Source organism: Neomonachus schauinslandi, chromosome 4, assembly GCF_002201575.2.
Source record: "Neomonachus schauinslandi chromosome 4, ASM220157v2, whole genome shotgun sequence".
NCBI lineage: Eukaryota > Metazoa > Chordata > Mammalia > Carnivora > Phocidae > Neomonachus > Neomonachus schauinslandi.
In genome coordinates this window covers 60,434,159-60,456,723 of record NC_058406.1, presented here as the reverse complement: position 1 = coordinate 60,456,723, position 22,565 = coordinate 60,434,159, and the positions used below count along the sequence as shown (strand labels likewise).

Here is a 22,565-nt window from a genome sequence, read left to right as displayed (position 1 = left end):
ACTGAATCATCTGCTCCATAGCTATTTATTGTATTTGATTACTTTGTTAATCTGTACAAGGTGTTTTATTCAAAATAGAAAATAACAGTGCTTAACAAACCCTCTTATTATCATTCTTATATGTATCTATAATAAAAATTATCCATAGAATCAAAAGAATTGAAGGAAAAAAAGTAAAGGATATATAGGAAGGAAAAGAAAGGGAAGGTAATAGTTAATTTAAAAAATGTGCAAGTGGTTTATTACTACTGTTGTTACAATCATCATTTAACATTTAATGAACACAGGCCTTGTAGCTGTTATATTTGTAGACAATGATTCTTATTTTATTGTCCTGTAAGATCTAAGCCAAAGGGAAATCTTTAACAAAGTCACTGAACTTCTCCTCCCAAGGCTGTTATTGAAAAATAAATCTTTGAATCTTTTTTTATTAATGAGTGGCTCAGAAGGACATCCTTCCTTCAGAAGAATGTTCCTGGTTATTTTGATTATCTTTCTTTTTATGATACTTCTCCTTTGTTCACATTCTGTTGGAAGCCAGGGAAAGTCAATACGATGAGTCAATGCTTTAGAACAGTAGGGAGTCCAGGGCAACTGGAGGTCACGTAAGAGTTCTTGAGGTCCAGAGGGGACATTGTAAAGCAGAATGCAGCACAATCTTCCATTAATTCATAGTTTGCCTTTGGCCATCCCTGGCCCCACCCAGAATTATTCTTCTCTAGTTGAGTCAATAAACTTCAAAGTAGATTATCTACTTGGTGAATTACCTTCAGTGGCCTAGAGGTTCTTCTCATCAAAGAAGATATAAATACCAACCGAAGGGACAAGCCAGGAGAGATCTGGATCAGACATAGAGTTTATATATACACATCTATATTTCTGCTTCAGCCATTGTGATCTACTTAGTTTTGTCTTGGATCAATTTGCAGTGACAAAAAAATGTATATGTTATTATATCTTATCTGAGGGAAACTGAATGTAAGAATGGTATTCTATTTGCTCTAATTTCACATTTTATTGACAGTTAAATAAAGAAGAATTTCAAGCAGGGGCGCCTGGGTGGCTCAGTCGTTAAGCGTTTGCCTTCGGCTCAGGTTCTGATCCCAGGATCCTGGGATCGAGCCCCACATCGGGCTCTCTGCTCGGCAGGAAGCTTGCTTCTCCCTCTCCCACTCCCCCTGCTTGTGTTCCCTCTCTCGCTGTGTCTTTCTCTGTCAAATAAATAAATAAAATCTTAAAAAAAAAAAGAATTTCAAGCAAAGAAATAGATGTAAATCGTTATTAGGAAAGTATTTAGTGCCTAGTCCTCTACTTTGAAGAGCATATGTGTTCAGTAATGTCTTTTATTTTTTTAAGATTTTATTTATTTATTTGATAGAGAGCGACAGAGGGAGAGAGGGAACACAAGCAGGGGGAGTGGGAGAGGGAGAAGCAGGCTTCCCGCGGAGGAGGGAGCCTGATGCTGGGCTCGATTCCAGGACCCTGGGATCATGACGTGAGCTGAAGGCAGATGCTTAACGACTGAGCCACCCAGGCACCCCATTTAGTAGTGTCTTTTGAAAGAAAGATTGAATGAATGGGTGGGTGGATGGATACTACCCCTTGCTTATCTCTGCTTATTGATCTTAAAGATAAAGTAAAAATTCCCATAGTAACCCAGCAAGGTAAGCACTTCCCATTAGCTTTCTAAAACAACTCCCAAGTGTGTCTTAAATACATTTTCAATTAACAAATCTGTGTAATAGCTCTGACAAGGTATCGTTTTAGAAATAAAATACTTCCTCTTCCTGGCCAAGCCTCAGAAATTTTTGTGACTTTATATAATATCCAGTTCCATATGAAAGGAACTGTAGCATTTAATAGTCAGATGACAAAAAATTAATAAATTCTGAATTTAAAATATTCCATTTTTAACTTTATTAAAATGATAAGTTATGAGGGCTCGATCACTACTTTCTTCTTATGGAGTCCAGCAATATTTTGACCTTTTCAATCTCATTCAATAAGCATTACATTTCTCCTTTCTCATTTTCCTATGTGGTACAAAGAAGAAGATGAGAGACTTGAAACAATGTGACTGAATAGGTCAACCTCCCAAACATGCTGAACTGAAGAGGTTGCTTTCAGAATTACATTTTGGCTAATTTTGTAGGCTGAATTTATTTTCATTTGTGACATTCTGTTACCATGGAAACATACTGTAAATACCAGATTTCAAATTGTGCCCCCTTTGAGGTCATTAATTCACTCTTCCTCTTATGTCCATTTACCACAAGCAAGGGCCAGATCTAAAATAAATCATCTGGAGGCTTAGCTACACTTTGGAATAAATGAACTAGCTGATACTAAATTTAGTATGGTGTCCAGTAGCACAACAGATCTTCTGGTTTATTCTTTGCAGTTGGTTGAAGTACAAAAGGGACTTAAATATCAAGTGTGTATTAGAAGGAAATAAAAATATATAAAAATCTGAGTCATGCTGTCTCTTGATATTTTAAATGATTGAGTAGAAAGCATGTAGTGCTTGTGTGAATCAGAAAGAAAGGGTTGAAAATTATATCATATGATGCTGGCATGTAGGGGGAATACAGGTGCAGTATACATTTTAATGCCTTTTGTAGAAGAGAACTTTGATCCTGGAGACATGCTGATCAATGATACTCATTTTGACACCACTGAGCTTTGGAGTTGCACAGAGGAATAAAAAGCTGAGGTTGGCATCGGTAATAAAAGGAAAAAAAGTGAGCTGTTCCTGACCCTTTGGAAGAGCGAGGCAGTTTCAAAAACACAATTACATGTTCAGTGGTTCATACAGGTGTATCTTTGCCTATTCTAAACCAACAAAACCAAAGAGACTGTTTAAACAAGGTCTAAGGAACAGCATTTCCTTGTATCCTGACAACACAGGTTATTTATGATAATGCTATAGAAAAAATATCTTAGTTATTGCATACTGGCTCATAGAAAATGACACCAACGATGTTTCTCAAACTTTAGAAAATAAAATGGCCCTCTTTCCAACATGGAAACTGGAAACTGCCCTAGCCTCTTCCCATACGTGTCTCTGGAAACCTTTATGTTTTCCTTATGTGTAGATGAAAACATTGATTAGCTTTATTAACTGAATATTGATCTCAATTTTGGACCAAGGCACTGGCAGTTCGAGAGCTTTGACAACCTTGTCCTTTTGTAAATGCGCATAGTTTCTGCTGCAAAGGCAAGCAGCTCTTATAGCTGGGCTTTTAATTAGGTCTCTTGGGGGTCAATGGAAGCATGTTGGATGTGCCTGAGAGAATTTAATGATAAGATGTAACTCTGAGGGAATTTGTGTCAGAAAATAAAGTTTGTAAGGAAGAGAAAAAGAAAGAGAAAGAAAACTTTTTTCAACATTCTACTTTTAATCAATTTTCCAAAATTCATCTTATAATTAAGAAAATTAAAAGTTGTGGGAAATTCTATTCTATTAACCATATCCTAAAATCTTTCTGTATGTGCTAAAGATTTTTTCCCCTGGCCTGATCACACTGTAATGCTGTTTCACCAAAAATAATAGTAACATCAAATATTGGGGAGGATACGGGGAGGAACTGGAACTCTTATATATTGTTGTGGGAGTAAAAATAGTACAAACACTTAGGAAAACTGTTTTTAATTTCCTAAAAAGTTAAATGTATGCATACAGCAAATCTACACACACACACACATCTCCAAAAATTGAATAAGAATGTTTCCGGCATCTACATTCATAAAAGCCAAATTAGGAACATTCAAGCATCCATTAGGAGGATAATGGATAAACAAATTGTGGAATAATCATACAACTTTAACAATAAAAAAGACAAACTATGATTCATGCAACAACATGGATAAAAGTTAAAATAATACTGTCAATCAAAAGAAGGCAGTCCCAAATTTTACTGAACTCCAAGAGCAGAAAAAATTAACCTATGGCAATAGAAGCCAGAATTTTGATTAACTTTTGTGGTTAAAGCAATTTACTGAGAAGAGGGAACAAGGGAGCTTTCCAGAGTTCAACTTTCCATATGAAAATATTCTATATCTTGATCTGGGTGGTTTTGCATGGATAGTAAATATTCACTTAAGTCAACATTTACTTTAGATTTGAGAATTTTGCTGTATGCAAATTTTACCTCAATTAAAAAAACATTAGTGAAAAATAACAAAATGAGAACAATTTATCTAAGAAAACCCCTTAATTTTATTGAAGCATCTAATATATTAAGAGTTGAACTAAAATGTACATAAAATGATTAACATATAGATTTATTACATTAAAATAATAAATTATAATTTGTGGAACAAATTAGCATATGCAATTAATCAGCTTCAAGATTATTCTCTAATAAAAAAGAAAGTGCAAATAAAAAATACACATAAAGTAAAAAAAAGCAAATGTCTTCTAAATATATAATCTTACCATCTGCTTTGCTGCCTTCTTCCATCAAGAGTTTTGCAATATTAAAGAATCCTTTTGCAGATGCTAGGTGGAGGGGCCTATCTCCAACTTCACCACTTACATTTACATCAGCACCAAATTTCAAAAGAAGGCGGGTTACCTAAAGAATCCATTCATTTGAAATTAGTACCAAAAGTCAAACAATAATGCAAAGCTTTCAAAAATATGGAAGAAGACGTATCATTAAAGTGTTCTCTTAGATTATTTTTACCTGAAAATAACAGAAAACCCTAACCTGATTGGCTTAAACAATAAGGAATTTATTATTATATCACTTAACAAGAAGTCTAAAACTGGAGAAATTTCAGGGTTAGTTCTTCATTGTACATAAATAATCCTCCCTAAAGTCACCCATAATCTTCCCTAAACCATCTTTTCCAAAGTCTTCTTCTGGCCAGAGCCAGCAGTGTTTACTTGATTCTTGATTTTCACAGCAACTCCATGCATAACGGGTCACTGATGGTCATCTTGCTACTGGAGTTCTGGGTTCTTTTCTAGATTTGTGGGTAAATTGGAAATAGCTGCACTCGATCACAGCATCTTCCTCAATTAGCTGAGATCCACATTCAAAGGGAAAGAGAGATGAAGTATTAAACAACTTAGGAGTCTTCCAGGGATTGTTTCAGGTAATTTATAAGATTTCTTTAAATTATTTACCTATTCACTTATAACCTTCCAAATAATTTCTCTGAATCTGACATTGTCTCCTCTGGCCATTTCAGAAGTCAATACAATGATCCCAAGAGGTAAGTTAGAATGAATCTGTGCCATCAAAATAACAGTTATGGGAGGAAACCTCAACTGACCTGACCACTGAGGTGTTAGCATAAAAGTGAATTCAAACCCTAAATCTATTTTGGCTTTCTATGTGGTAGCAAATAAATATCTCTAGAATATGGTACATATTTGATAGAAATTCTAGGCAAAATTTAGCAGTGTGGGATGTGGGGAAACTTCCTATTGAAGGTAGGTAAAGAATAAGGGTTCTGAAGTTAGGCTTTATCACCTTTAATAAATTATTTGACCTTTCAAAACTTCAGTTTCTTCATTATTAAGATGGGAATCACAATAGCTCCACTTCAAAGAGTTGTTACAAGGATTAAATAAGTTATCATATGTAAAACACTTAGAAAAGTGCCTGGCACTCAATAAATGTTAGCAGAAGTGGTAGCACCAATGTGGAACATGTGTATTTTATCCATTTATTTGTTGGCTAATGGGCAGACCAATACTTAATTCAGAAGAAATTGGAACAGTAAAAGTTAGTCTCAAGAACTGTGCATGCCTAAGCAGATATTTCCACTTACAAAGACTCCATGAATTCTGGTTATGTGACTTTATAATGGACAGCTTTAAACTATCTTTGAAATCGATTGTCTATTAAGCACTATTATTATATAGCTAAGAAATATTGCTCTTGGTACAAAACATCTACTCTTCCACTTAAAAATAAGTAAATAAACAAATGGCAAGGAACATGGAACATTAAGCACATTTATATATCGAATGTACCATTCTCCTGTCAGCATATTTTAGCAAATGACAATAGCATCCATAAATTACTTATGTGCTGTCTTCGCACACCGAAAGTGAGTCCCTTATCATAAAAAGGCCATCCACATTTTAGCATAATTTTATAAGACTGTGACTATATATTCAGGGAAAGTAAACAAATTTAGCTCTCCACCCAACATGCATAGATCCTTAACTTGATCACATCTGCAAAGTCCCTTTTAGGATACACACAGGTTCCAAGCTCTTTATGTTTCTGTGGGTGAGGAGGTTAATCACCAAAGAGGGTGACTCTACAAATAACATGCATTGTGTACATCTGGTCTGTGCCTAAAGTCAGGAGTATGGAATTTTTCATCATCTGGGCTTTTAGACCCTGTGCTTTCTGAAGCATTTTCAGTGCCCAGCTCTCTAGTACACTCCAGTGCACTCTGAGCAGCACATCAAATGAAATGAGAAATCTTTCCTAGCCAGGTCACGCTTCGTGGGTCTGAGAGTGTCCAAGCATATGCTAGCCAGCAAAGAAATAAAGGCACAATGACTAGAAGAGCACATAGACACAAGTAAGTTTGATTTTTAACTTGGAATCCTCAGGCAGGACAATGGCATGACCTCTACGAAGACAAAAAGGTATAATTTTACTCCATAATTGAGTAAGACTAGAGATCTAGAGATACAAAGTGAGGAATAGTGAAAACAGGATGTCAAAAGAACAGTTAAGTTTTGATTATCCAATTACAAGTGTATTTCTGTTTTATTTGGTTCTATTTAGTTTAAGAGTAGCTAAATGGCGATGTTTAAAAGTAGCACATAAAAATTTTGTCTTTCAATATGTTAAGGTTAAAAATCAATGGACTTAGTTTGTCCTAGGAGGTACATCACATAGGCTTTCTTTTCTGTAGACACCATGGTTTTTAACTCATTAGGCATCTACCACTTTGGAAAAGTTTGACCATTCCATAAGATGTTAAACATAGTGTTACCATGTAAGTCATCAATTCCACCCCTAGATGTACCCAAGAGAAATGCAAACAGATGTCTATATCAAAACTTGTACACGAGGTGGTGGGGGGGAATGGGTGAAATAGATAAAGGGGATTAAGAGTACACTTATCTTGATGAGCACTGAGAAATGTATAGAATTGTTGAATCATTATATCATACACCTGAAAGTCACATAACAGTGTATATTAATTATACTTGAATAAAAAAACTCGAATGTTCAAAGCAGCATTATTCATAATAGCCAAAAAGTGGGGAAAAAATCCAACATCCATCAACTGATGAATGAATAAATAAAATCTGGCATATCCATACAACAAAGTAGTATTCCACACTAAAAAGCAAGGAGGTACTGATGCATGCTATAAAGTTGATGAAACTTAAGAACACTGTGCTAAGTGAAAGAAGTCAGTCACAAAAGACCGTATGTTGCATGCCTCTACTTATAGGAGGTCTCCAGAGTAGGTAAATCTATAGAAATAGAAAGTATATTAGTATTTTCCTCAGGCTAGAAGAGAGAGGTTGGGAAGAAGTTGGAAGTGCTACTGTGTGCAAGGTTCCTTCTGGGGGTAATGACTTTGTTCAATTAATTGTCATTATGGTTGTATACTCTGAATATACTAAAAACCACTGAGTTGTACAATTTAAATTTATCTCGATAAACTTGTTACAAATTTAAAAAATCAAGGGACTTTGGAGTTAGAGCACCTGGCCTTGAATAACCAGCCCACATTTAAGCAAATTTCCTGGACTTTCTGATTTGTTTCACTGATAGAAGAAGAAGAGGCTCCTAGGTACAACAGAATAACTTTGGGCTTTGGGATCAGACAGGCCTGAATACATATTTCAGCTCTTCTAACAAGCTGTGTGACTCTGGCCTGGTACCTGACCTAAGTGAGCTCATATATATCATTGAGATGTATATCATTGACAAGAAGATGCAAATAACTAATTTTAGGACTGTGGAAAAATTACAAAAAAAAAAAATCCACATAAAATGCTTGTCCCAGAGTATGGGATCACTTACATGGTAATTCTTACCAAGTTCATCAGGTTTTCGTGAAGGTCAAATAAAACTATTCATTGAATGAAGGCACACTGTAAACATTAAAACATCCTATATATATTATTACTTTATTACAGAATATAAAATTTTATAAATAATTACCTGTTATATAATTATGTATTTAAATCAAATTATATTTAAAGCACATATGGTGATTTTTTAAAAAAATTATCTAGGTTATTCCATGTGTTAGTTTCCCACTGTTGTAAATTGGATTATTGGATTAAAACAGCACAGATTATTCTCTTAAAGTTCTGGAGGTTAGAAAACTGAAATCAAGGTGTTGGCAGATTGCATTCCCTTTGGAGGCTTTCATTTCCTCACTTTTTCAGCTTCTGTAGATTGCCTGCATTCTTTAGCTTGTGACCCCTTCTTGTATCACTTAAACTTCTTGCTTCTACTATCACTTCTGTTTCCTGCTCCTATTATAAGGACCCTTGTGATTACATCAGGTCCACCCAGATAATTCCAGGATAATCTCTCCAACTCAAGATCCTTAACTTGATCACATCTGCAAAGTCCCTTTCAGGATACACACAGGTTCCAAAAATGAAAATATGAACATATTTGCAGTCTACTACATCCCAAGACAGTAGAAAAGAAGAAACTCAAGTTTCTGAAAGACACATTTTTTTTTTTTTTTTACCTGCTGGGACAGTGTTCATGATTTGTTTTATTGTTACTGTCACTAGCATCATCATAGTAATTGAGCATTTGCCAAACACTTTAAATTAATATCTCATCATATCAGCAACCCTATGAGGTAGGTATTATCAATATTTTCTCTATTTTGCAGATGAAGAAACTGAAGATCAGGGAGGTGATATAACCTACATATGGTCACAAAGCTAGGAATCTTTCAAATTCAGACTCACTGATTCCTGGGATTGTATACTTACTCTGCTGCCTCCCTTGGGTACTAAGACAGTCAGTAAAAATGAGTAACTTGACAGATGCAGGATTTCTATGGATCTATAAGCTCCTCATGAGTGGAGCTGATGAGAATATGGCAAAAATAATTCAAAAGATATCTTAAATATTCTTTCTTTGAGGCTAGGACATATAGTTCAACAAAAGCCTGGAAAGGTCCCCCAGCCTTCGGAAATACTCTTGTCAGACTTACCTGTTCATGTCCATAATATGCTGCAATGTGCAATGGAGTGAAAAAAACTGCATCTTGAACATTGACATTAGCTCCATGTTGCAGCAGGACGTCAGCAGCCTGGACAAGAAAGAGAGCTCAGTTAAGACCTTGATTTGGGGCATCTGCCTATCAAAATACATTTTACAACCACCATGCACAATGCTTCTTCAGAAATCACTATCCTGAAAGAGTTTCCTTCCATCTCCCTTCTCTGAAACCTCTGATCGCTTGTTTTTGTCTCGAAAATGAAGACCAAACCCCTTAGCATGGGTTTCAAACGTCTTCTCAATCTGACAGTATTCTTTTTAAATGAATTTCCCATTACTCTCTTTCATAAACTCAATTATGTAGTAAAACTGCATCCCATTTCCTGCTCCTTTGAGCCTTTGTTCACATCATCTCCTCAGCAAGGAATTATCTCTTGCCCAATCTACAGATATTTAAACCCAAGCTAAATACCTTCTCCTCCAAGATTTCTTTGATTTTCCTCCCTTCGCTGCCAATTGACTTGCTGAAATTGTCTTCCTTCTTCATAAATCTCATATAACTTCCTTTCATGCCATATAGAACATTTAAAAAATTATATGCATGCTTTTCATCTATACTAAAGAACAAATCCTTTAAGGACAAAGTACATCAGGTTCATCTTTATAATCCTGCCCTGGCCTGTTGTCATGCAAATAGTAATCATTCCATAAGCATTTGTTGAATGAATGAAGGGATGAGTGAATGAATGAATGAATGAATGAGCAACTGAAAAACATAACGTGCTGTTGGCCAACTGTCTTCATGGAAAATTATAGATTGTAACAAATCTGCTAACCCTTCCAAATTTCTTCTCCTCCCAAAGACCTATTTCTTTTTTTTTTTTTTTAAAGATTTTATTCATTTATTTGACAGAGAGACAACAAGTAGGCAGAGAGGCAGGCAGAGGGAGAGGGAAAAGCAGGCTCCCCGCTGGGCAGGGAGCCGGATGTGGGGCTCGATCCCAGGACCCCGGGATCATGACCTGAGCTGAAGGCAGCGGCTTAACTGACTGAGCCACCCAGGCGCTCCCCAAAGACCTATTTCTAAGTCTCTTCTCTGGAAAATTGATTGGAATCATTTCCTTCAGATGTGCTCATTTTTATTGTGGATTTTAATGCATTGTCTATTATTCATGTGGTCAAATAATACACATTTGGGAAAATTTTCAAAAGTGTGTTAGAAGAGAAAACAGGAAGATGGGATCTAGAAGCTCAAAGGACTTATGCTCCAATACCTCTTCTATTCCAATAAACAAATTGCCTCCTCAGTCAAGTTTCCTTTCCTGTTTGAATCATAACCCTTCAGAACTGGAGAGGGACCATGGGCAGACATTACATATCAAACCCCTATTTTTTAAAGACGAAGAAATTGAAAATGAGAAGGAAGAAGTTGAAAATGAGAAGCAGGAAATTTCTGAGTCATGTAGCAAGTCAGTGTCAGCACGGAATCTTTAGTCTCTTGCCTCAAGCTTTGTTTCTGAGTGCTCCATGGTTTTAAATAGTTTATTCATTCAATCATCCATTTATTCATGTATCAACACACAATTTATTGAGCATGTCTGAGCTAAAACTGTGTTGTTTTACATGCTTAGTCTCAGAATTTATTCAATCAGCATTAGAACTGATTGTCATACAAAGATAAGGAATTCTTTTTTTTTAAAGTACAAAGACGTTTATTGAAACATTATAATAGTAAAGAAAAATGTAATGTTCTTTGTGGAAATAATATTAAATAAGTTCTCAAAACTATCACTTTTTTATTAAATTGGAAAGGGGTCCATGAAATACCTTTAAGTTAAATAAGCACATGCATTCTTATATATATTATGTATGGTTATGAATATATATACATATGTACGTATATAAAATGATAATTTTAAAGGATGGAAGGAAATATACCAAAACATTAATAGTAAATAGCTATATAAGGGAACTTCAAATTTTTCTGTTTCACAATTTTTACCATGATTCATATTACCAGGAAAATATCTTCCATTTTGAAACAAAAATTAATAAGAAATACCAAATTTTAGTATTTTGGACAGTGACTTCACTCATATTTTTATTCTTGTCTTTCCAATGAAATCACTGTTCTAAATAAATACTTACACTATCAATGAGCAGCCGTAAAATAGGGGACTTTTTAGAGCTTGTGAATAAAGTTGTGATTTAAAGCTAGACACACTTTTGATATTGGAGCCACAATAAAGCTGAGTTTTGATGGTTTTGAGAAAAAACTTCTACGAACAAAGCAACATCTATAGTTCCAAGATATTTGAAATTCTTACCAAAGAAACTCCATACACATATAACAGGAAAAAATAATCAAAGTTATGTTTTTGATGGATTTGATGATTAATATTCAACAAAAATCAGAAGATAAAATACAATCAGTGACAATATGTTATAGATCACAGAATGACTGAGTTTAATGTTACAGGCTTTTCAACAAGTTTGGGCATAGCTACTCCTTTGCTCATATACATTTTCTAGCTATCCTATACAAGATCAAAGGATTGTGAATTTTCATTAGATTGATCGAAAGCAGCTAGATATGTTCTTTCTGTCAAAGATACACTTAGTATTTAAAAAAAATTTTTAAATTGTTTTTAATTTTCAAAATTTTTTTCTCCAAGATTTTCTTTAAATCCAAGTTAGTTAACATATAGTATAATATTAATTTCAGACATAGAATCTAGTGATTAAAAAAGATAAGGAATTCTTGTTAGGACATCTGAAATTTCTGGTGGTTTCAAAAATATAAACGGGTGTTGGGGCACCTCGGTGGCTCTCAGTCAGTTAAGCATCCGCTCTTGATTTGGGGTCAGGTCATGATCTCAGGGTTGTGAAATCAAGCGCCAGGTAGGGCTCTGCGCTCAGCAGGGAGTCTGCTTGAGATTCTCTCTCTCCTTCTCCCTCTGCCCCTGCCCCCCGCCACGTGCGCACACATGCTCTCTCTCTCTCTAAAATAAATAAATCTTTATATATATATATATATATATATATATATATAAACAGGTGTATAGGCTTCTGTACACTCTCAGAACAATACTCTTGCTGATAGTTGGGTATTGCTAACTAATGATCCATAGAATACATAATGTGTATAGTGAGTTGTTTTTCTAACAAAAAATTAAAAACACAATTAATATTTATTGAGGGCATATTATGTGTCAGACCCTGCAGTAAGTGCATAAATGGTAACTGGAATGTGCTGTTTCACCCCAAAACACAGAAAGATAAGTGCTACTTTTCCATTTTAAAAGTGAAGAAACTGAGCCTCAAGGAGGCTAGATAAATTGTTCAAATTCCTACAGCTAGTAAAAGCAGAACTGGAATTCAAATCTAGGTCCCTTTGACTTCAAATGTTTTCCATTAGGCCCCTTGTGTGGCCTTGATCTCATTAACACTAATCTTTAAGTAAATGAACTAACTGACTCAAACTCAGATAAGAGGAAACTTTCAGTAGAAGCTCTGTAGATTCAGCTTGGAAATGAATATCAGAGCCATTTATATAAAGTGCTTGGTATCTTAGACTTCACATGCCTGGGAGTTCAATCTTAGGAACCTTTATAGAAGGTCACAAATGATCAAGTAAATGAAGTTTTTTACAATTTCTCTTATTTTAAATATAGCATAAAGTAGACAGCATGCATTTTTATTGTAATAGGGACTCTCAAATGTTAACATGTAGAGCCAATTTCTTAGGCATGGTTCCAGAACTTACTTTGATCCTAAAAGATAATGGCTCTTAGGCTTCAATAAATGGTCCAAAGCAAACTTTTTTCCTCCTAAATTTGCACTTACCCAGTCATTCAGAAGGTCAATCTTTTGGCTGAACATTCATTAATTATGAACTGTTGGCCTTCTGAGAAACTGTCAAAATGTAAATCTTAATGAAACCACACAGAGTCATTATTGAATGGTAGGCTTTATTAGTTTGTTTTAAAATTCAAGGAAATATTTAACCATTGAGAGCAATGTACATTGGAATTATCTGAATAGTGTCATATGTTATTTATATGAGTAGAATGCATTTATTGATTTTTATTACTTTTGGAGTCACCATGGAGAAGGTATCTCTTAGCAATCTATGGGAATATAATGTATTGTGATGTACAAATAAGACTGTCATGTGGCTAAGACAAATATACTTGTATTAACATTTAGGCTGGAACATATATCTATTATTTTATCCATGTTTCCCTTCTCCAGAACCTGAAAGAGTCGGTAAAGCAATTTCACATTCTTTCTACTACATGAAGCCCCATAAATTCACAGCCTGAATTATTTGCCACTTTGCAAAGTATATGTTAGGCATCTAAGTAATTGTTGAATTGGACTGTGTTTCTAGCAAAAATTATACACACACACACCATCAGTTATAAGTGAATTTAAACATTAACAATTAGGACCCAATTATATGATAGAAATTTTAAATAATTCAATTCAACAAACATTTATTGATAACTTATTTTATTTTTTTATTTATCTTTTATTTTTTAAATTCAATTAGCCAACAAATAGTACATCATTAGTTTCAGATATAGTATTCAACAATCCATTGGTTGCATATATTAAATTAACCTTAAGCAAACTTCAGCGCCTGCTCCATGTCGGGAACTGAAATTAGAGTTTTACATGTACACATTATCTCATTAAGATTTTTGCAGGACATAAAATCTGTTGTCTTAAGATTTTTTTATAAAATACATAGTTTTGATCTTTTTCCTTCAAAAACATTAACAAAACTACTAGTGAAATTGAAAAGTAGAAAGAAGGTTATCACAGAAAGGATATCTTTATAATCTTTAAACTCTTTAAGGAAATAAATTGTTTTAAACTTAGATTTGTATACCTGACATATATGTCAGTATTATTATTATGATTAAAGGAATGGTGTTCAAATATGGTCTGGTAACTAGGTACCTTTTACTGACTGAAGGATAAGCACCAAAAAGTGCTTCCCATTAAGTAGTTGTTTTATAAGCATAGAAAATGAATCAGAGTTCCTTATTTTGATAGTAGTAATTACTATATATATTACACTTTACAGATATTTTCATTTACCAGTTGACTCATCAAAAGGTCCAAGTGGAGCGTCTTCGATTTTCAGGTTGTATTTAAACATATATTTATACATTCTGCTCTTTCTTCCTAGAAAGCCTCCCTTCTCTTTCTCTGCCTGACATATAACCAGTCTCAAGGTCAAGCTCATGTTCTTCATAAGAAGTTCCTACAAATACTGCACCATACTGATAATTTCTTTCTCTGGATACTTATACTATTTATCCTCACAACTTAATCTTTCCATTAATAGTGGGTAAACCACTATTATACAAAATTTTAAACTTTTGTTTTCATGGTCTAAACTTGTGCCAGTAAAGTGTAAGAAGTTTGGGACTTCAGCGAAAATAATTTTCACTGGAATTTAATCATAATTAAAATAGTCAAACCTTATCATTTAATATTCCAGAGATTCTAAAAGCAAAGGCCCTTATTGTTCTTGCTTACTGAATGCTTCTCCTATAATATGACTTTAACTTATTTGACTTAGCATCCCCTGTATTCTTCATATTATGAAAGTCATTGATAGCAATGAAGAAAATAAAGGCCATATCAAGAGGAACCAAATGTCCCATGGGAGAGATGTAGGATAAAGTAAATTCTGAAAGGAATAAAATGGCAATCAATGTCAGTTGAAATTGTCAAAATTAAATATAGTGTCTTCTACCTAGTAGATGTTCAATAAATACCTATACTTTTAAATTAAGATTTTCTTTGCTTTAAGTGATATCTCAATTTCTATGGCTTCTTTATTGTCTTACTCAAATGTATGTTTATACTAATGTTTTCCTCAGGATTTATAGTTTATTTAAAGCCACAATTTTCTCTTCTGTATACCTTTATCTAACCTTTATTTCTAAGATTTACAGAGAGAAGAACCATGAGACTATACTAGGATAATATCCATTTCCATTTATTGGAATATCTGTAGTAGTGAAACTTTAGAGGAAAATGATTTTTTTATTTTTTTAGTTTTAGTTTTTTAATTAAAATGTTTTAAGTTTTTATTTTAATCTCAGTTAACATACAGTGCTATATTGGTTTCAGGTGTACAATATAGTGATTCCACAATCCTATACATAACTCAGTGTTCATCAGAAGTGCACTCCTAAATCCTCATCACCTGTTTAACCCATCCACCCACCTACCTCCCCTCTGGTAACCATTAGTTTGTTCTCTTTAGTCAAGAGTCTGTTTCTTGGTTTCTCTGTCTCTCTTTCCCTTTGCTCATTTGTTTTGTTTCTTAAATTCCACATATGAGAGAAATCATATGGTATTTGTCTTTCTCTGACCTGTTATTTTGTTTAGCATTATACTCTCTAGCGCCATCCATGTCTTGCACTGTTGGTAGGAATGCAAACCAGTATAGCCACTGTGGAAAACAGTACGAAGTTTCCTCAAAAAGTTAAAAACAGAAATACCCTATGATCCAGTAATTGCACGACCGGATATTTACCTTAAAAATACAAAAACACTAATGCAAAAGGATACATGCACCCCTATGTTTATAGCAGCATTCTTTACAATAGAGGAAAATGTTTTCTAAAGTTTGTGCCTCATGAATTCAAAATGGTTCCAAAGACATTAATATGCAAGTTGATTTAGATTTGATATTTTCCAGTTATTCCCATTTCTAACTTTCAAAAACCAGTTCTCAATTGTGTCCCCTTAAACCATTTCCCTCTCTCCTAAACTTTATAGACAATATTCTTTTAAAAGTAGTCTACATTTGGTCCACATTTCCTCACCTCCTATTCATTCCTCAGCCCACTACAACCTGACTTCAGACCTTACCACCTTAGTAAAATTTCTGTGGAAAATGACATCAAAGGCCTCCTAACTGCCCATTCCAACAGATAATTTTTAGTTTTTTTCCTTATTTTAATATTTATTTTACTATTTATCTGCTCCTTAAGATCCTATCCTCCCTTTGGTTGACTGACATCACAGTCTTTGAGTTTGGTCCCTACCTCTCTGCCAACTTATTATTACTCCTTTATAGAGGTGACTCTCTCTGTTCATCTCTTAAGTGTTTCTTAAGTGTTGCTTTTTTCCCACTGAAAATTATTTCCTAGTTTTTCTTTTTGATCTCCTTTGTCTGCTCTAATTCTTTTGTATTAAGTTAATACATGCAAAGCAATTAGCACAATACTTGGTACATAACAGTAAGTATTCAGTAAGTGGCAGCTATTAGCTCTTTTGCAGTATACATTCTCTGGTTGATTCCATCTACTACTACTACTACTACACACACACACACACACCTCTCCAGTTGCATGTGCTTTTTCCAGACTTCCTCCAACACAACATCTACCTCCTTCGGCAACTGTTCGTCCTGTTACGTATTTCCCACCGCTTTTTCCCTGGGAAGATAGAGTCCCCTACATTGATCTCTGTCACTTATACTTTAATTCTTATTAATGTGAATGAAGCATTAGAAGGCAAAGGGAACTAATATCTCTTGAATGTGTACTTTGAAGATATCTATGAGCTAAATGAGAATATCTGTTTCAGGTAATGCTTATAGCAATCTCATGGAATTTTATTAACAGCCTCATCTTAAAAATAAGAATAATGGAATTCAGAATTATACAGCTTGTAAGGAAAGCACCAAAGTTTAAATTCAGGTCTATGGAAGCCCAAAGACCATGCTATTCCATGCTGTTTTACTTCTTATGTGTATTATTTTTTGTGGCCAGTTAGCAATTCCTTGCCATCTTATACAGTAGTGCAAAAGATATAGCTCTTGATAGATGTTACTCTTCAAAGATTTTCAGAGATGTTCATATAGCCAGTATATCAGTAAGAATGATCCTGGCTATACAGTAATGTCCACAATGGCCAAATGATGGAAAGAGCCCAGATGAATGGATAAAGAAGATGTGGTATATATATACAATGGAATACTACTCAGCCATCAAAAAAAATGAAATCTTGCTATTCGCAATGACGTGGATGGAACTACAGGGTATTATGCTAAGTTAAATAAGTCAATCAGAGAAAGGTAATTATCATATGATCTCACTGATATGTGAAATTTAAGAAACAAAACAGAGGATCATAGGGGAAGAGAGGAAAAAATAAAATAAGATGAAACCAGAGAGAGACAAACCATAAGAGACTCTTAATCATAGGAAACATAGGAAACAAACAAGATGAGGGTTGCCGGAGGGAAGGGGGGTAGGAGGAAGGGGTAACTGGGTGATGGACATTAAGGAGGGCATGTGATGTAATGAGCACTGGGTTTTATATAAGACTGATGAATCACTGACCTGTACCTCTGAAACCAATAATACACTATATGTTAATTTAAAAAAAGAGAGGTTTTACCAAATCGAAAAAAAAAAAAGAATGCTCCTGGCTATGTAATTGTTTAGAGTTGACTGAAAAAGAAATGAAGTAAAATTTATTCTAAGTAGGAGTTGTTTATTAGGGATCTTAAAGAATCTTCCGTACTATGGAAGGAAGTTTAGAATTTTTCTTAGAATTTTTCCTTTTAGGAACTCACCAAGAGATTTTAAGTAGTAGTAAAGTATATTCTGATTTGCATCTTAAAATGACACTTCTAGTAATAGTATAGCAAATGGATTGAAGAAGGAGCAAGACTGGAAGCAGGGTAATCAGTTAGCAAGGGCCTACAGTAAGTTAAAAAGAGAGAGCTAAGGATCAAATAAGCTGAGGTAGTAGTAGTGGTTTGGAAATGAAGAAGGGGTCTCAGACATAATGAAGATGGTGGAATAATATGAGTTGGCATATAAGAGGACTGGGCATAGTGAGAGATGATGAGAAATTGTGAACAAGTGATGACTTTAAAAGAGGAAACCTCTTAGGGGAGATGAGCGTGAAGATAAAACTTTGTCTACTTCATGAATTTAAGAAGTGGGAACATTACCTAGTTTCTCCTCCCAGATTAAACACTTGTACTAGCCAGTTTCTTCCAATTCCCCTTGGCAGTTCACTTTGTTCTTACCCAGCACCACAAGCTGTTTCGATTGAGGCCAATCCTTCAACCAAGATGTGAACATAATTCTCAAATTTTCAAACAACTACCAAAAACTATGCTAATTAAAGATACCAATAATTGCTTGTCCATTTGTATTGAAGCTTGTATTACTTAGAAAACATCTCAGATAGTAGCTTTTGCTTTAGATTTAATAAGCACTTCTTTTGACTTTATGCTCTATTTTCTGTAAAATTTTCTATTTTTAAATATATACACTCACTTCTTGACATGCATTACAAATGTTAGGTGAGAACTCTCTATCATGTAGTCACAGAGTTTTTCACTAATAACATTCACTGAATATTTTTGTAATGACTTTTTTTTTACTGACATACCTCTAATTAAATATTTGAGTACAAAAACTTATTGGAAAATAGTTTCTTCAGGCTGTCACAGAAATGAGGTTCTCTTATGTGATCTTTCTCTTATTATCTCAGGTTAAAATTAAATTTGGTCTGAAAATTACTTAGAAAATGATTCCACAAGATAATATTATCAAAGAAATTAAAGAAAAGCTCTATATTCTTAAGTTGTAGAAATAGAGCTGAAGGATATATTAATTTATATACATATAAAAAAAGAATTCATCAATTATATAAATGTATCACTTCTCAGGAAATGATGAGAACATAAGTAGAAAAGCTGATGAATGAAGAAGAGTAATGAGAAGCAGTGAGGTCAGGGCTGGAGATACAAGTGGTTTGTATCATTTTATGAAAGTAATAATTGAAGCCAGGAGATAACATCACTTCCGTAAGGTAAGAGGAGACATTTATGGGATATTTACTGCTAAAAAGTGATAAGAAAGGGAGCCAGCAAAGGAAAAAGTCATCTAAGACAGAAAAAGATAACAAAGGAATGCTTATTAAGGAAGTCCGTGAAGAGATAGTTTTAAGAAAAGAGGGACAACATTTTCTAAGCCTTCCAGCTAATCATCATCTTGCTGTGCTATTTTCTTCTTTATAGATATACTTTTTTTTTGCAGCATTTCTTTATGTGAGGGTCTTATTTTAAAATCTCTGGCTGAGAAAACAGCTTTCAACATTTACCATGTTATGAATATATCATGTTCTATGCATTTCAAAAGCCATATTTTTTTTTCCTTATGAGATTTACTTATAGGGCTTGCCAAAGGCCCAACATTTGTCACTATATTCTGACTGCAGAAACTTGAAAACTATAGTACCAGTTAGGCTTCCTCTCACTGACATTCCTCCCCACACTGCAGACACCCTGGACATCAGAACCACGGGGGACAAGTAGTACCTGACAACCGGTTTTCTCATGACTTTTGTTCTCCAGCCCAAGTCACCTGTTCCTCCATCTTTGGCTCCTCTGCCAAAGCATTTTGAAAACAAGTGATTTGCCTCCACTTGAAAAATCAACTTATTTTTTTAAAAAAGACTTACTTATTTGAGAGAGAGAGAGATAGAGAGTGGGGTCGGGGGGAGAGGCAGAGGGAGTGGCAGAGAGAAACTCTAAGCAGACTCCGTGCAAAGCTGGAGGTGGGGCTCGACCTCAGGACCTTGAGATCATGACCCTGAGATCCTGACCTTGAGATCACAATCCTGAGATCATGACCTGAGCTGAAACCAAGAGTTCTGATGCTGACCCAACTGCACCACTGAGGTGCCCCTTGAAAAATCAACTTCTAAATTACACTTTGAAGGCGAGTTGGAATCAACTAATAGAACATAAGAAGGAACACATAAAGATTTTGGCTCTTAGAGAAGAATAAGTAATAAGAATCCTCTTAAAAACTATATCAATGATTAATTTCTAGCAGCTGGAGTTTAAAAACAAAGAGGACAACATCAACAATTAAGTCTCAGTCTCAAGGGTTAGTCCTATTACAAGCACAATATATGAAATACTTAGAGCTCCCCTTTGTGAGCCTCCTCATTAATTAATCCAGAAAACTCACTATTAGATGAACTGTAAGATACTACCTTAATTCATATTAGAACAGCAGATGTGGGTAATTAATTGCAACCTACAGGCTCTTTATTTAACCATATAATTGAAAATGTTCATCTGCAATAACTTAGAATAAGTGACACAATGAAATTGGTAAACCCACAGCTGTGAAAATGTTTTAACTGATTATGAAACCCTAAGCATTGACAGGTATAGAAATCAATTATAGATAATTTTCTTTCTAGAGAAGGAGTTTATTAAAACGAAGAACACACATCATCTAGTCAAAGACCTATTATCAGGACAAAAACAGTAGGCATAATGATGGTAAATGCATTAACCATTCCACTGGTTATGTTAAACTAAGATAAATATTGGGAGGCTAATAATAGAAGGCTACAGTGAAAATAAAAAGAAGCAGAGTATCAAGTCTGCCCAAGTAGTTTTGCCTTCAGAAACAGAAAGGGCCAAGAAACAACTGTGGATGGCACTCAAGCCCAGACTTTTCTAAATCCCATCACATGGCTAGCTAATGGCAGAATCTGGATACAAAGAAACCCAGGCAGGCTGGTTCCAGAGCCTGAGACCTAACCACTACACTATACTACACTACTATAGCCAGAAACCATTGCTCTGGGATCCCAGTTTTTGAGACATTTCAAACAGTATTTTTTCAAACTTGTATTTATGAACTGAGAATTCAGCATAAGTAACATGATAGAATTGGGTTGGGTGGCACCTGGTGGTAGGGGGCATGGCCCTAGCACTCCCCCCTCTCTCCCTATATGACGTCTGAGGTACCACTAGAACCTTAGACATCCAGAGAATGCATACTGGAAATCATTGTTCCACAAAAAAAGAGCTACTAGTTCTTGGGGAATAAAATTGACATCACATCTACTTGTTGGATCCTCTGCTCTGAGGAGAAAACTGGGCCAAAGAACATGAGTTTGGCATCATGCCAAATTTCCTGGGTTAACAGAGTCCATATCTTTCATACAGAATACATAACCCTCTATGAATCCATTTCTGTATTTATTTGTTATTGTCTTGGAGAAAATATAAGTGGTATTGGCTATACATGAGGTCAAATAGTTCCCTTGAGTGTGGGATTGACCTAATGACTCACTTCTCATGAAAAGAATATAGCAAAACTTATGGAATGTCACTTACAAGATAACGTTACAAAAAGACTGTGACTTTATCTTATTTGCCCACTCTAGATTTCTCCATCACTCTCTCTGATGGGAGCCAGATGTCTTACTGTGAGCTTTCTTATGCATAGGATCACATGGCAAGGCACTGATGTCTCTGGCTAACAGCTAGAAAGGATCTAAACCTGCCAACATCTATGCGAGTGAGCACGAAAGTGGATTCTCTTCCTTTTGGTCCTTGAGATAATTAGAGCCCCACCTGATACCTTGTGAAAGACCCTAAGTCAGGGGACCCAGCTAAGGTGTCCTGAAATTCCTGAACTACAGAAACTGCAAAATAATAAAAGTTTGTTGTTTTAAGCCACAAAGTTTTGGGATAATTTTTTACATAGCAATAGTTAGCTAATATACTATTGTGCCTCTCAGTTCATCACTGAAAACATCCAGGTCAGAACTGACTTCTACATTACTGTCTACTTGTGAATTTTATTATTATTTTTTTTATTAGCATATAATGTATTATTTGTTTCAGGGGTACAGGTCTGTGATTCATCATACTTGTGAATTTCAAAAGAGGAGCAACAGTTCACATCAACAAATATTTTTAAACACCTAGGTATTCTAAGCACTCTGCTGGGTTCTGGGGTCAAAGATAAATTAATTGCTCAAAAGCAATATATAGGTTAGTGGAAGAAACAAAATGAAGTAATTATGATATAAGGTAATTACGGACTTAATGGAGATAAAGTATGGGGTATCGTAACAATAGAAAGAAGGTACAAGTTATAAACTCAGTCGGGGGAAGATAGAAAAGTTATAGAGGAGAAATGTAGACTTGGGACTTGAAGTAGGAGTTTGCTAAACAGAAAAGAGAAGATCAGTCAGTTCATTCATTTATCTCTCAAATATATTTGATCATCCAATAGTACCTAGCACAGAACATATGCTTGCCAAATTCTACTATTTCTTTAAAATCTGTATCAAAGTTTACTTGCTTCATGAAATCTCCCTACATCTCTAGACTCATTGAACTAATTATCAAGACATGTGATTAAATATCCTGGTAACTTTAGAGTAACACTGAGGCTCATAGAAAGAATTCATTACAGATAATCTTCCCCAAATCACTGATACTATAAATATGCACTTTAAAAAAGCTACTTCGAGACTTCCTCTTGCATCCAATATACAGTAACA

The 22,565-nt window shown here is 34.7% G+C and overlaps 1 protein-coding gene across 1 annotated transcript in view; it reads right to left on the bottom strand.

Moving 5' to 3' along the window:
• The window catches only part of LOC110570142 (serine/threonine-protein kinase TNNI3K), a 302,970-nt gene that overhangs the window by 181,879 nt on the left and 98,526 nt on the right, over positions 1-22,565 (bottom strand). The window contains exons 6-7 of the mRNA XM_021678116.1: positions 9,181-9,279; positions 4,439-4,577 (exon numbers count right to left, since the gene is read on the bottom strand). Of these exons, the coding sequence (XP_021533791.1) occupies positions 4,439-4,577; positions 9,181-9,279 (238 nt within the window). The remainder of the gene's footprint in view (positions 1-4,438; positions 4,578-9,180; positions 9,280-22,565) is intronic.